General features: G+C 41.1%; 2 protein-coding genes across 2 annotated transcripts in view; one reads left to right on the forward strand and one right to left on the reverse strand.

Annotated features, from left to right (window-relative positions):
• Window positions 1–12,054, forward strand: part of IMPG2 (interphotoreceptor matrix proteoglycan 2) — a 51,979-nt gene extending 39,925 nt beyond the window's left edge. Inside the window, exons 15-21 of the mRNA XM_062624811.1 lie at window positions 518–2,289; window positions 3,564–3,783; window positions 4,995–5,205; window positions 7,573–7,761; window positions 7,908–8,106; window positions 8,957–9,036; window positions 9,891–12,054. Coding sequence (XP_062480795.1) covers window positions 518–2,289; window positions 3,564–3,783; window positions 4,995–5,205; window positions 7,573–7,761; window positions 7,908–8,106; window positions 8,957–9,036; window positions 9,891–9,903 — 2,684 coding nt within the window. The 3' untranslated portion in view covers window positions 9,904–12,054. The remainder of the gene's footprint in view (window positions 1–517; window positions 2,290–3,563; window positions 3,784–4,994; window positions 5,206–7,572; window positions 7,762–7,907; window positions 8,107–8,956; window positions 9,037–9,890) is intronic.
• The window catches only part of NXPE3 (neurexophilin and PC-esterase domain family member 3), a 480,868-nt gene that overhangs the window by 213,762 nt on the left and 251,611 nt on the right, over window positions 1–15,495 (reverse strand). The gene's annotated exons all lie outside the window — the stretch shown is intronic.

A 15,495-nucleotide genomic window follows, 5' to 3' on the forward strand; every position in this document is an offset into this window, starting at 1 on the left:
TCACTAATGTATAGTTCACCAAATGACTTTGCAGAAAGGTTTAAAAAACTGCATGTCTTTCCCTGATAGTTTTTACCTTTCCTGCATGTATGTGTCCAAGAATAATATGCTAAGTTAAAATGTTTGTAACAGCTAATAATGTTTATCCTTTCAGGAAATGGTACCCACATGGTATTTAATTGCATAGAAGTATTTTCTTGTCTCTTCACTTGGCCCATAGAATATCTAAATGAAAAGTGGGAGAGGTCACCAGGGTTCCTTCTGATTTTGGCATACAAAGGCTGGGATGTATCACAGAATCATAAAATAGTCAGGGTTGGAAAGGACCTTCAGATCATCTAGTTCCAATCCCCCTCCCATGGGCAGGGTATCACGGAAACATGTTGAATACTGATGTACAAACAGTAAAATGAATGTAATTTGACACCTTTTATCACAATAATTGGAAATTATTTATCATATTTATCATATTTATCATAACTAATTGGAAAATTATTTTTATTCTTATGGTTTGAAGATACTAGTCTATCTGAAAACCATTTGCCTTTGAGTCCTCTTCACTTCGTGCCTGAAGAACCTCCATCTACAGATGATTATGCAGTTCCTCTGCTTTTTGCACCAACAGTGGCCTCTTCCTCAGTAATAGAGACTGGTATTAAAGAAACAGAATCTGCTGAGAAGGAAGAAGTAACTCAGGATAGTCCTGCAGGCAGTAACAATGCAGACTCTGTGTTGCACGAGTCTGTGGAAGAAATTCCTTTTCCCTTAGAATACCGCCCTATGGAAGAGGGACTGTATCTTGGAGACAGAGTTATATATGATGATGGGTCTGGTTCAGCTTTTGATGGTTCAGGAAAAGAAATGGAATCAAGTATTTGGCCTTGGGAAGATGCAACACTGGAACCAGTTTTCTACCCTGGTGCTGACAACTGGCTTGAAGATGACAATGAGTCTTTGCTAATTAGAACTGATGATATTCCTGAAGGCATGATCTTAGACTATATTCTTAACTCTAAGAATAAATTAGAAAACAGTCATTCCAAAGAGGAGAATGAAGGTATGGCCAATCTAAATGAAGATTTCCTTGATGAATCTGAAATATTTGTCTTTCCAGAGACTACAACTCAGCAGGTACCTCAGTTACAGACAGAAGAGCCATCACCAGTGGAACCATCTACACAGACACAAACACTGAGCAAGTACATTTCTTTCGTTACACCATCCTTGGTTTTGGAGCCTTCAGTGGACAATTCCTTTGTAGACATGCCAACTGGAGAGGCCCCTGTTTCACCACACAATACTGGTCTTTCTGTGGAATATACTCTCCTTGCATCTAGAGGGACTGTCAGTATGGAGCAGCCCGAAGAGTCCAGTATAGGTCAGAACATCATTTTTGAAGCAGCTGAACACCAAAATGAAGATAGGACAATGACAGAAGAACTACTCACAGTGGAGCAGTCAAATGTAACTGAAGCTGCTACAATAGGCCGCTGGGACACAAGCTCCTCAGAAACTATTCTGACTGCAACTTTTTCCATGGTAAACCCTGATGCTTCCACCATCAACCCTGATGTTTCTATGGAAGACACTGATCCTTCCACAGAAAAGCAGCAAACCCTAGATTCATCACTGGCAGGCCAAGACACTACTGAGTCAGCAGTGAAGAAACCTGTTGATGTTTGGCCTACTGACAGAGAACTAGAAAACTCATTAGGTCAGACAGTACATTCAGCAATGCCACCTGTCACTCAAGCTGTGACTGCAGTTCCTTCTGTAATAGATCAGACCACTGTGCTAGAGGGCTTTGCTGGACAGGGTGGCACAGACCACAGTGCAGATGTTCCCATGGGCTTCAGCACTGTTATGAACTCTTACATAACAGTGAGTGCAACAAGCAGCACTGTTGAGCTTCCGTCCCATTTCCCTGCTGTGGGATCCACAGTGTCATCATCTGTGGCTACCTCAACAAAGCTGGGAGATGAAACTGCAAAAGTCCTGGATGTTTCAGTGGACCTGGATCATGTGAGCCCTGTCCACTTTTCTCCTGAGTTGACTGAGGAGGAAAGGAGCATGACCAAAAGTCATGTGGAGCTAACGACTCATGTTCAGTCCACAGAGATGGCCAGCGTGGCTTGGGCCACACGTGAAAAGGGCTATATTACTCCTGTCCCCTCAAGAGCTCTAGTGGTGTTTTTCAGTCTTCGGGTTACCAACATGATATTCTCAGAGGACCTGTTCAATAAAAACTCCCCTGAATATAAAGCGTTGGAGCAGCGATTCTTGGAACTGGTAAGGGCCACTTCTGTTCAAAATGCCTATTACCAGGTAGAACAAAAATGTTGGTAAATAATAGTTTGTTGGCTGTCTTTGGCAGAGAGCAACTCAAGACTGGTGTTTAGAAATACCGTCTGTGTCCCTCTATGGGAAAATTCTGCCTGGAAATGGGCAGTGGGCTGGGGTGTGTTGTATGTCTTTTACTCAGTTGGTAGTTTCTCTAAAGTGTAACTTTTCAGTGCTGTGGGCTGGATATTCTGCTGTTGTTAAGAAATGCAGCAGTGTAGCTGAAGTCACTACAACCCTTCCCTTACTTGCTTCTGGAGTCTTCTGTATTTAGTCTATAGGGAGAGAGAAGTAAATAAATTTGGACTGTGATGAGGTAACTTCCTGTAAAACATTCAACCCATCCTAAATAAGAGGTAGTTACCATAAAATCATAGAATGGGTTGGAAGGGAGCTTAAAGCTCATCTAGTTCCAACCCCTAGAGCTGAATGAAGTACTGCAGGTGGGGTCTCATGAGAGCAGAGTAGATGGGGAGAATCACCTCCCTTGACCTGCTGGTCACACTCTTTTTGATGCAGCCCAGGATATGGTTGGCTTTCTGGGCTGCAAGCGCACACTGCCGGGTCACAGTGAGCTTTTGGTCAACAGATACCCCCAGGTCCTTCTCTGGAGGGTTGCTTTTAATCCATTCTGTGCCTGGGATTGCCTTGATCCAGGTGTAGGGACTTGCACTTGGCCTTGTTGATCTTCATCAGATTTGCACTGGTCCATCTTTCAAGTGTGTCAAGCTCAGGGAACTAAACTATTCCTAAATTGGCTGATGGCTAGCAAAGCCCCACAGGGGTTATACAGCTGCAATTGTCAAATTTTAACCAGGAAATTACCCTCTTCTGACTGAAATGAACGTTTTGTTGCAGGAGATGAAGGGAGCAAGGGAGAGAGGGGAAGGGGACTTGTGTGAAGCAAATACCCTGTGAAATGGCAAGTGTGCCCAATGGTTTGACCAAGGGAGAGCGCTCTGTATATCCCAAGAATTGCATTTCTGAACTCTAGGTTTTTTTAGAAGCTGCCTGCAAACTGGAATACTCTTAAGAACTGCCTGAAGTACTTGGGTTTCTGGCATGCTGCCAGCACAGGCCTCAACTGGATAAAGTTTTAATGCCCTTGCTGTGGGATTTGGATAAAATAGTTCAGGCTCCTGCTGTCTGACACAACACCAATGCAGCTGGCTTGAGCAGAGATTCAAAGAGTGAGCTTTTCTGTTGTGTCCCCTGTGTTACAGCTGGTGCCCTACCTCCAGTCAAATCTGACGGGCTTCCAGAATCTGGAAATCCTCAACTTCAGAAATGGCAGCATTGTGGTGAACAGTCGAATGAAATTTGCCAAACCTGTGCCTCGGAATGTCACCAATGCTGTGTACATGATCCTGGAAGACTTTTGCAACACTGCGTATCACACCATGAATCTGGCCATTGATAAATACTCCCTGGATGTGGAATCAGGTAAGGATGGGAGGGAAATGCATTTTAGTGCAAGGAATTTAGAGCAATTTCTGCTTTAAGGACTTAAAAGGATCCCAGCACTTCAGACACAGCCCAATTGCTTTTCACAGGCTGGACTTTAGAAAGACAGAATTCAGACAGATAGACAGTCCCTGTTAAGGGACTAAAGAGATAAAAATCAAAGTGAGACCCAGACTAAGCAAACTGTATAGGGCCCACATAGAAATATGGAGCCAAAGTTGGCTGAAGTAATACTCTGCATAATGCTGCTGCGCTTTCACTGCAGAGTGAGAAGGAAGGCTGCTCAGCAGGAACAGTGGTGTTCATCTCTCTTGTGCTTAGTTTCATGTGCAGTTTGACCTTACTCCATGTGGTTATTCCCACAGGTGCCAGCCAGTTTAGCTGCCAGGTGGGTATCTGCACAGGCAACAGCTGCTGCCTTACTCTCGAGGCAAGGCCTTGGTTGCACTAAAAAGTTACAGGCCCTCTTATTTCCCTCGTCTGATACAGGGAGAAAGTTCTTCCCCATTCCCAGTTAGTCAGGAGTTTACCATAAAGGCAACTCAGAAATATTTCCTGTTTTAAGGTTAAAGAAAAATAGCAGTGCTCACCTGTTGGCAATCGGTAACTGTTCTTCTGAGGTAGCTCTTCAATACAGAGAGTTTAATTAGCATGAGGAATCTTCCAATATTGATCATTTAACTGTATGCCAGCCTCTTACACTTGGTCCAAGTGAGGTATCTCAAATACTACAAGTTTGTGCTCCTAGCAGACAAAAAGGCAAACCCTGGCACAGGAGGTGACGAGTGCCCGAAGTCCCTTTGCCCTTTTCTTGTACATTGCCTAGGTTTTCTGTAACAAGAAATACTGGAGATCAGCTGTGTTTTACTCATTACAGTTCCAGCAGGCAGAGAACATCTGAGGTACTGCACATTCCAGTAAGAAAAAGAACACTTTATACTTGCATTTTCAATTAGCCTGGTGGGTGGTCTTAGCCATGACACAGACTTGCAATGTGCGGACAGAGGCATGCACCCTAGTGCTTGTTCACCTTAGCAGAACCTTCTGTTTTTCAAGAAGGACACATGCTGGATTTTGGGGGATTATTTTAACAAAGAGACCATTACAGAAAATGGCAGCAGCCAGCCAGTGCTTTGCCTCAGTTAAGCTTCTCCTCTAGCGTTAGTATTTTCTGCTCTGTGTACTCTCAGGTGAACAAGCTGATCCCTGCAAGTTCCAGGCCTGCAATGAGTTCTCTGAATGCTTAGTAAATCGCTGGAGTGGGGAAGCCGAGTGTGTCTGCAATCCTGGCTACCTAAGCATTGATGGGCTGCCATGCAACAGCATTTGTGACCTGCAACCAAACTTCTGCCTGAATGATGGGAAGTGTGACATAAGCCCTGGGCAAGGGGCCATCTGCAGGTAGGTCATCCCACTGCTTGAAGCATGTGCTGCCCGTATGAAAAGCCCTTTCTGTCTCCTCTCTTGTAGCATTCTATGAGATCTGTGCAAAATACCCTAAAATTATGTGTAGCAGGTGAGATTATAAGGATTATCATTCATGTTATGCTGCTGAGTGGAGGTACCACTTAATAGTGGGATATATATATTATATATATTATATAATCATTATATATATTCATATGTATATATGTATATATCAGAAGTGAGATATTAACACATTCCTTTAATAGAAAATAAACATCAGGAATTAAAAACAACTACGAAAAAGGGTAGTAATGGAATATATTCAGCTATTCAAATCATCTTCATTGACCTCTGGGGACAGAATTAATCTGCAGAGGTTTTCTCAAGTAGCAAACTGTTAAATACTGTCAAAACTTACTTCATATCTGAAAGGCACATTCATACAACATAAATATATTAAAAATAGTGTTCTTGGTTAGGAAAAAGTTCAATGGCCGTTTGGGAAAAAATATATGTGATTCATAAGAAGATTGCAGGCCTGTGTTTTACAGGTAAGGGACAAGACATAGTACAACATACAGAAAAAACAATGCTCCCTCTGACATTGCACTTATTTTTTCCTTTTCAAGCAATATTAACAGTCTGGTTTTAAAAAAAAATGTACCTAGCGAAAAAAGATAAAAGACTTACTGAAAAAAAGAATACTACTACTAGTAGTTATTATTTATGTTCCTTCAAGTGATTTTAACTAAGTTTACCTAGAACGCCTCTGAAGTCAATTTTGGAGTCCCAGCAGTTACCAGGCAAAACAAAAATGCTTTTAAAGCTAGACGAATGGATGCTGTCCCAGATGTATTATATATTGTATAATATTTGTACAGTACTGTTAATGACAAGCAGGTAAGTGTCTGAACTCAAGCATAGTCCAACCAGTATTCAGTAAGAACTTTTTGAAAAATTCAAAGTATTGCTTACTACTCTCAGAAACTATTTTTGATACTTATGTTAGAAGACTTAATTTAGGGATGTTTCTTATTATAAGGTTAATTGGTTTGAATAGTGAGAACACCTTACAATTCCTTCAGTTTTTATAGAAAACATGCTGGAGAGGGACTCTTCATCAGGGACTGCATGAAGAGAGGACACGGGATAACGGGTTCTAATTTAAACAAGGGAAGTTCAGGTTAGATATAAGGAAGAAGTTCTTTACTGTGAGGGTGGTGAGGCACTGGGGTTGCCCAAGGAAGTTGTGAATGCTTCATCCCTGGCAGTGTTCAAGGACAGGTTGGACGGAGTCTTGGGTACAAGGTTTAGTGTGAGGCACGGACTGCCCATGGCAGGGGGGTGGAACTAGATGATCTTAAGGTCCTTTCCAACCCTAACCAATCTATGATTCTATAATGCAAATATGGTTTTAATGGTATATTTAAAGTCAGTATTAAGGTTCTTATGTTCAAAACTAGAGGCAGATAAAAATACTGAATGCTAAGGATACAAATCTTGGATGCACACTTCTTTCTAGCAATTTATTTTCTGTTTTTATTTAACTAACCATCGTGGAGTTCATGACACTATAAACATTCTGCTTGTTTAACACACCTTCAGTTATATCTACCTCACAAGATAATTAAGACAACTTGCTTTCTACCTTTACAGTGTTCCATATGTCACGTGCAAGGCTCAGCCAAGGCCTAATGTTTTACTTAGGCTAAACTCCTTCTAGTTTTAACACATCACAAAATACTCTAAATTGCAAAAAAAAAAAAAAAAAAAAAAGAAAAGCCCCACAGGCTTCTTCCATCACAAATGCATAATCCTTTTTATTATTTTACCTATCTTCATCCAGTAGTTAGAGTTGTTCGGCTTAGAGAATGCTCCCCAGAGACCTTAGAGCAGCCTTCCAATACCTAAAGGGGGCTTAGAAGAAAGGGGACAAACTTTTTAGCAGGGCTTGTTGTAATAGGACAAGGGGTAATGGTTTTAAATCAAAAGAGGGTAGATTCAGACTAGGTATAAGGAAGAATTTTTTTACAAGGGTGAAACACTCTGTCAGATTGCCCAAAAGGAGTAGATGCCCCATCCCTGGCAACATTCAAGGCAGTGTGACCTAGTTGAAGATGGCCCTGCCTGTTGCAGGGGGGCTGGCCTAGATAACATGCAAAGGTTGCCTCCAACCCAAACTATTCTATGATTCTATACCAAAAAGCCTGTTCACAATAATAAAAGTATGTTAGTGCTTGAACACATAGAGGTATTTACTGAGGTGCCTTAACTGAGGGAACATCATACAGAAAGTTAAATACATTTACATTAACCAATGCTTTTGCTGGTGTTTAATTTCCCCGTGTTTCCTTGTTGCAGGTGTCGTGTGGGAGAGAACTGGTGGTACAGAGGGGAGCACTGTGAAGAATATGTGTCAGAGCCACTGGTTGTGGGTATTGCAATTGCTTCTGTAGCAGGATTCCTTCTTGTGGCATCTGCTGTCATCTTCTTCTTGGCCAGGACCCTTCGAGACCAGTACACAAAGAGTGACACTGAAGACTCACAGGGGTAAGTGACACCATCTAATATTTTAAAACACATCTGCTATAATAATAATAGGATGTACAGGAGCTTCCATATGCCAGGCTTCCTTAATCTGCCTGCTGCCTTTCCAGGCTGCAGAGAAGATCATAGTTTGTTTCTTGCTCCCCCAGGCAGGGTGACAGCCTCTCGTCTGTTGAGAATGCAGTTAAATACAACCCCATGTACGAAAGTGACACAACTGGCTACAGCCATTATTACCGGAGATACCCACAACTAACATCCTACAGCTCCACCAGTGCAGAGACATCCACAGACTACAGCAGTGAAGAGATCAGGCACATTTATGAAAACAGTGAGCTTACTAAGGAGGTAAATTACTTTGTTTTCACAGTGGCATGGAAAAGATCATGTAAACAATAAGCTTATTTCACACTTGTAACCCAAGAGGTGGGCCCACTCTTTTCCCAATGTCTATGCTCTGAAGAAACAGGCTGGAACTATGGCTACTGCAACTACTAAAGGGAAGAGCGAAAGGATTCCCTTCCCCACTTGCTATTAGGGACAGAGAAGGAAATGGGTGTGTTCTGAACTGTAATTAATTTCACATGATGAGGGAGCTGACTTCTTAAATGACTTCATGAGGGCTGGGGAGGTTTGTGCCAACTACTTATGTAAGACTAGTTATACAGTGAGAACCTGGTGCATCCAGGCATTTCTACAGTTTCATTGTTTGGTTGTTTTTTTTGTTTTTAAAGTATACATATTTCTATAACCTGCAAGCTAGATCACCTCCTCTCCTTTCTTCCTGTATACACAGTATCCAGGGTTTATGCTAAAGTGGATTTGATAAAGAGAAGGGATTTGCATCTAAGCACTAACCACAGATCCTTAAGCAACTGTGAGAGGTGTGAATCCAGCCTGTAGCTGGACTTGTAGGGATCTATGGGAGATAAATGGTTTGTAACAGCCTGATGATGCGTCTCACTCTGTCCAAGCTTAGGCCTTGATTTAAAAGTAAAGTATTACTGGATTCCAAGTGCTTCATTTAAAAATGAAAATAGCATGAAGTCAAATTTTAGTATTGGGAGTGCCCCTTTTCAAACTCTACTCCTTGAAACAGCAAAACATGGGAGTTTTATTTTCCAAAACCCATAAATCAGTTATTTCAGTAGTATTCTAATTTCTGTTATCTACTTACAGTGTGTTTCTTGTATTCTAGGAAATTCAGGACAGAATTCGAATTATAGAGCTCTACGCTAAAGACCGTCAGTTTGCAGAGTTTGTCAGGCAGCATCAGATGTGAGTGAAATGTCTTGCTTGGATAACTAACTCCTTTGCTGTTTTTTTATGTGCCCTTTACTACATTCCTGGATTTTTTCATTTCAAGGGTCTAGAAATGCTGGAACACTAGAGGTTAAGATTTCAACATTATCTCTGAAGTTCAATCCTTTGAAAGTACTTAAAATAATCAGTGTGAAAAATAGATAACCCCAGAAGGTATATTAAAAGCATTGAAGAAGAATCCTAGAATCAAGGGGTGCTGGAGAAGCACTGCCATTAATTTAGGTCCCTGAAAGCACAGACTGAACCTTCTTAACTCTTGTAGTGTACTTACTACTGCATAGTGCTCTATTTAAAATAGAAATTTTAGAGTTCTCAAGACTTGGCAACTAACTATAACCTGACAGACCAGTAGTACAGCCCTGTCTGGTATGGTGGCACTTACCAGAACATAAAGCTTACAGTTCCAAACATCTAACCAAGCTGAGCTGTGTGCTTTGGTGAGAGCCAATCATGGCAAAGGCCATCAAGGAATAAATTAGTAGCATACACGTTCTTATGAACTTTGCTCTCCCTGTAGCAAGCAGCAAATTACAGCTAACTGGGGCAGTCTGAAAGATACTATGGGATCCTTTTAAAAATAGCTACAGTGGCAAAAATTTAAGATCATCAACTATCTTTTTTTTTTTATTTAATTGAAATTAACAGCAGTTCACATGTTCCCATGTCAGTTGTTCATTTTTTCACCTTGAAAAGGATCAGCATCTAGATTTTCCACAGCTGGAAAGTAGTAAGGGTTGCCTCATACAAGCCTTGAACTCAGTGTTTGAAAGAGACTAACTTAATAATTTCTTCTCTATTTTTTGTTTCAGGAAGCTGCTTTAAGAAAAAAGAAATCAGTAGAATACATGTGGAAGATAAAGACTACCTTGTTGCCATAGCAATGGGCTCAGATGTTACTGCAAAGTTACTTATAGTCTTAACATTGCAGGGATGATACAGATGTTTTTTTGCATGAATGGCTAAAGTGTACAGATACCTATCTCAATTATTTCTGGCTTTTCTGTAAAGTGACATTTTTAAGACGTGATCAGAAGTGGTAGAGGTTATGAAAGTTCATTTTCCTTTAACTCTGAAATGGACAGCAGAAGTCTGTATACCACGGCAAAAAAAATCTCATCACGTAACAGAAGATACATGCGCTACCAAAATAAAATGCACATTTAAAATCCCTCTTTGGCATTTACCCCCTCACTGGAGGCTTTCACAGGTATCCAGGTATGTAGCAATTTCACATGTATCCAGCACTAGTGGAAGAAATACTTTGTGAATGATTTGTGAGCGTGATTGTGCTAGAATTATGTTAGCATTATTTTAAAGCATTCCCATTATAAAAATGCAACCATAACCTCACCAGAGAAGTTCTTCTTTTCTACAGACGCCTGAGGTACATTTTGTCCCTAGCATTAGCAAAGCAGAGTGCAGCAAGGAGCCTACAAGCTTCCTAAGGGCTCTGACAAGCATCACCCTGCCTGCCAGTGACCCCATGGGGCACCCCAGCAAGGGAGCGCAGTACTGCTGCAGCACAGAACCCTGTTTTGAAAGCCAGGGCAGTTGATTCTCCAGCTGTTCGTGGCAGACACACAAGTTGGGGCATAGAGGGCTTCTATCAAAAAAATGCTCTGTGAAGCTTAAGTGACTAACACTGACCTTTTTTATGTAGAGAATTTGTTTGATATTTTAAGTTAATACACATTATTATTTGTTGTGTGTTTCCCTATCCTCATGTTCATAATGGATTTAATTGTTTATATAGAAAGATGAATAGTTTAATGATAAAATTTGTGCCCTCTGTGCCCATCCTTTAAAAAAAAAAATAAGTTAGTTTTGACTCAGTGTTCAATTCAGCCAACTGATTTTTGAATTTTCTTTACTGAACTGGGCAATACACTGCCATGAGCTGTGTTTCAAAATCAGGCTGTACCACTGAAATGTAAGTATATTTGGTAGATGGCAGAAATTTTTATGGGGAAGGGAAAAAAATGACAGTATTCTTGGCTTAGTGGAAGTCAGAGTAGAATTCCTTAAACCAAAAAAGCCTGAAGCATTTTAAAATAGCTGAATTGAGATGGGGACCTCTGAGGTACAGAAAGGGAGTTTTATCTTCAAATTACAAAGCAAGCTCTGACCACCTGTTAAGGTGGGCTCTGTTCAGTCACCCGGTGTCTCTTGTTTAAGGCATTCACGTGGCTGTCAAAGGTTAGAACACTCATAGCCTCACATTAGCTTTTGATAGCAAACAAGGCCAAGTTGTTTGTTCTTTCTGCAGTCTAGTTCTTGGCCCACATGTGCCAACGGTCACCTGATACTTTTAGAGTTAAGTGACAGTGAGAATTAATTACTTGTCTGTAGGCAGCTTAGCTAAACAAGTGAATGTTTCAAAGCAGTTCTACATCTTCTGGAAAACCTCACTGCATCACTTGTGTAGTATCTTCTTGCCTTGAGTGGCAGGGAATGGGTATTTGAGTCAAACATCTGAAAGAAATGCTTACATAAACCACTTCAAACCCAAATAACGTGACACAGCAGGAAATAATATGTGCTGACTATCACCATTGTGACCAGAGTCCCCATTCTGCTGGGTCACCCAAGGACTCTCAGAGCAGCTGGTCCAGAGTTTCTGAGGCACAGTCCACTGCCTCCTGGCCCTGCAGCAGCACAGCTAAGCCATCCTGGAGCACTGGGGACTGTGATTATAGTAACTGTACAACACAGGGAAGAACTGGGCCCAGGGTAGGCAGCAACTTGTGACTTGTCTCTGTGCAGCACGGCTGCCAGCCCTGGGAGCTTTGGTGCTGCTCCTGCTAAGCACAGTGGTGGATGGTGGCTGGTATCAGACATGTTTTAAAGGTATTGTAGTATCTGCTGTGCACAAGCTGAGAAGGGTCTTGGTGACACTGAGTATGAGGTATTTCAGTGCATATACAATTAATCTTTTTGTGTGTGTGTATACATACGAACACAATGTTATCTTATTTTCACTACAATAAAAAAATTATTTCCAAAATAATTTTTTCTATAAAATTAATGCTGAGACTATGAGCTTGATACAAAGACAGAAGGTATCTTAACCATGATGATTAGTGCATGTAGGATCAGAAAGTTTGTTGATTTTTGGGTGTTTTGTTTTTTTTTTTAACAGTTTCTTAAGCTGTTAAACCCCTTTACTGACAAAGTGCCAAATGTAGTTCCTTATCACTTGTAAGGTTATATTCTGAAAATTTCATGCTGGAAAGCACATAACTGAATGCTTTCTTTTCAGTTAAGCTCTCTGCCCATTTTGAAGATATTTTTGTTCTAATCAAAGAGCTGAAACATGTTATTACTTAGGGGATCTTCAAGTCCTGACAAACCAAAACAAAACACATACTCCCCACCCCATTCAAGCCTCTTCATCTAAACTGTTTGATGATCTTGGACACCTTCCTAATCCAAGGCAGAGACAAAGAACTCTAAATATTCTAACAAAAAAACAACAACCCAGCAACCCAAACTAGTTCTGTGTATTAATCAACCAGTACTTGTTATCAGTTAACATTCAGTTTTTCACTTGCTAAGTGCAAGTTTGAAGGACGTGGCTTAATTTAAGAACATAGACAAAAGCAGTTACTGTCTACTGAACACTGATAAGTCTGTTGGCTTCTGTGGCCCCCCTTAAGGCTTGAAGACGAGACCCTGCAGGTCACTACCACCCACCCCCTTAGCAGAAGGTCTCAAACATGCAGAAACCCATACTGGACCACAGTGCCATTTACTGCACAAACCACTGGGTATAAATTCTGCCTGTATTATTTCGAGGGTGTCTCAAGGCCTTCCCTTCTACACCTCAAGGCACCAGTCCACAGTAGAATTCCACCATAGCTGGAAATTCAAACAAAGAACAATTGTGCAGAACTAAAAGACTGACAGTGCTTCAGGACCTGTGTGCTTGCCTTTTATTTGATAGTTTTCAGCGAAGGACAGAGCCTTGAGCGCAAAACGATACTCAGTTACCCTGATATTCTTTTAGCTATTCTGTTAGGATCAGTTTTGTGTGGCTCATGTACCACTGGGTAACAATTTGGTCCCAGAAAACAGATTTAGCTGAAACTACAATTTCCTCCTATGTCCTCTGAAACAAGGAAACACAGATATAATTGCTAAAATGGAAAAAGCCTTCAACAATCAAAACTTTTCACTGATGTTCGTTATTACACCTTCTGGAATTGGTCGTTCTTGTGAAAGTGTGGACAGCAGGCATGCTAAGGTGCAGCAGCCCCAGCTCAGGGACAGTCATTCATGCTATTGAAACACAAAGCAAAAGTACTTACCAATACCATGGTACCTGTCTATCTGTAAGCACTGTAGGACAGACAGAGTGACTGTATAGCATAAGAAATGTGATGTGACACTGCTGCTCTTTAAATATTAATAGAAAGCACACAGGAATTTCATGGTAGTTTGTTTAGAATCATAAAATCACAGAATGATTTGGGTTGAAAGGGACCTTAATGATTATCTAGTTCCAAAACCCTGACACGGGCATGGACGCCTCACACTAGACCAGGTTGCTTAAAGCCCCCTCCAACCTGTTAACTTGAAGTATACTGTAACACAGCAGGAGTTCTGTCTTTCCATTACTTGATCCAGTTTGGGAACAGGTACTTTCTGTTCTATATAACATCCATCCATTTGCTTTGGGTTTTCAAATGAAAAATATAAACATATCCAAAGCTATTTCTGGGCCAGTAAAGGAAATTTTTTTATTTGTCAGTCCAAGTGGGAAAGTTTTGTTTTTGCCACATTCAACACTCTCCTACTCCAGATTATTAATGACCCCTAGGAATTTTAGTTGTGTTCCTGTCCACTTGGAATCTTGCCCTGCTGCTTCTCACTCTCCTTGCTGTGGCAGCCACTACATTTAGCAGTGGGAAAAGCACTCGTGGCAGGCAGCTCTGCCTGGAGGATGACAGCAGGCTGCAGGACTGAAATGACATCTTGCCTGAGGTGCTACAGGTGTTCAGAAGGAGCCAGCTGAACACCACCTCAAAACCTGTGCTTTTAGATCTCCCTGAGTTTCCAATTCAACACAAAACCAGATTTTAACACTGGAATTCTGGGGGATGCATGACCATTTATTATCTTTTAAAAATCAATTCTACCATCAGTATGTCTAAGGAGTATGTTTTTATATTAAATATAGAAGTTGGAGAAACCTACACTTAAAGCTTGACCTTTTAAAGGGGACCCCCTCCTCTCCAGCTCTCATATATACAACCAAAACCAACAAAAAATCCTATCTGTCTTGAATCACTGAAGACTTAAATGTTTTTCAAAGGTCTCATATTAAACACAAATCAGAATTAGTGTTAACTGGAGTTGCAATTGCATATCCACAGCTGATTACCAGATGGGGAAACTGCCTTTCTGGAAAGGATGACATAGCTTTAACAGAAATGAAAGCAGGAACAATAATGGATACAGCCATATATCAAAACTTTATGCAGTAACACGGGCATGTGGCTGGATTAAGAGGGCAAGGGAACAGGCAGACTCTCAGCAGTGAGCAATCCCAAGAGTGAAATACCTCCGTCTATTCATGGGAGACAGCTATAGGGGAATTCACTCAGCTCCACCTAGAGGATTACACAGTGATTATATGATTTCTTGTTCCAGAAAGGGAGGGAGACGCAAAGCACTTCTAGCAGCAGCATGGGGTTTAAGTCTCCCAGCATGACCTACAGGTAACTGCTGGCTGTGGTTCACTGTTCACAGTTCCAGTCATCTGCTTAGTTTGGGAGTGGCTGTTGTTCCCATCCCTATTTTCAGATGGGAAGATCAGAGAGTTCTGATCCACAAAAATGCTTTCTACAGTTCTCCAGCTTTTTCTTTTATCTCTTTTTCTTTTGTTATTTCTTAAAGTTTTGATTAAAAAAAAAAACAACAATCAACAACAACAAAAAAAAAGCCACCCTTCTGACACGTACTCTTTCTGGGTTTGCTTTCTACCTGCCCCTCTTAGCCATGGATGGAAACCCACTCCCCACCCACACCAGCACTTACAATGTCTGCTCAAGTGTACTACCAACACCACAGTGAAATGTTCCTCCAAGGCTTGCAGTGAACATGACAGAAAGCCTCATGCCGGCAGAGATTGACCTTACAAGAGCCAAATATTTGGCATTATGCTTACAGCTCATGATGGGACATGTCATGCCTAATGCAATGTTGAATACACCAAGCTAACAGAAAGCAGAATCAGAGTGCAGATAACTGAAGAGAAACGCTGATGGTTAAGTGTTTAAGGGCCATCTCTCAGCACATCACATGACTCCACTGACATTTTTGAAAGGGCAAAGCACATAATGGCTTTGCACTTTACCTGCCAAGAAAAAAATGGAATGGAAGCTGCTGGTAAGGCATTTAAAGCAGAGAACT

This window comes from Pezoporus occidentalis, unplaced genomic scaffold, assembly GCF_034315485.1.
Source record: "Pezoporus occidentalis ecotype Australia unplaced genomic scaffold, CSIRO_AGI_Poc_V1 ctg271, whole genome shotgun sequence".
In the NCBI taxonomy this organism is placed as follows: Eukaryota; Metazoa; Chordata; class Aves; order Psittaciformes; family Psittacidae; genus Pezoporus; species Pezoporus occidentalis.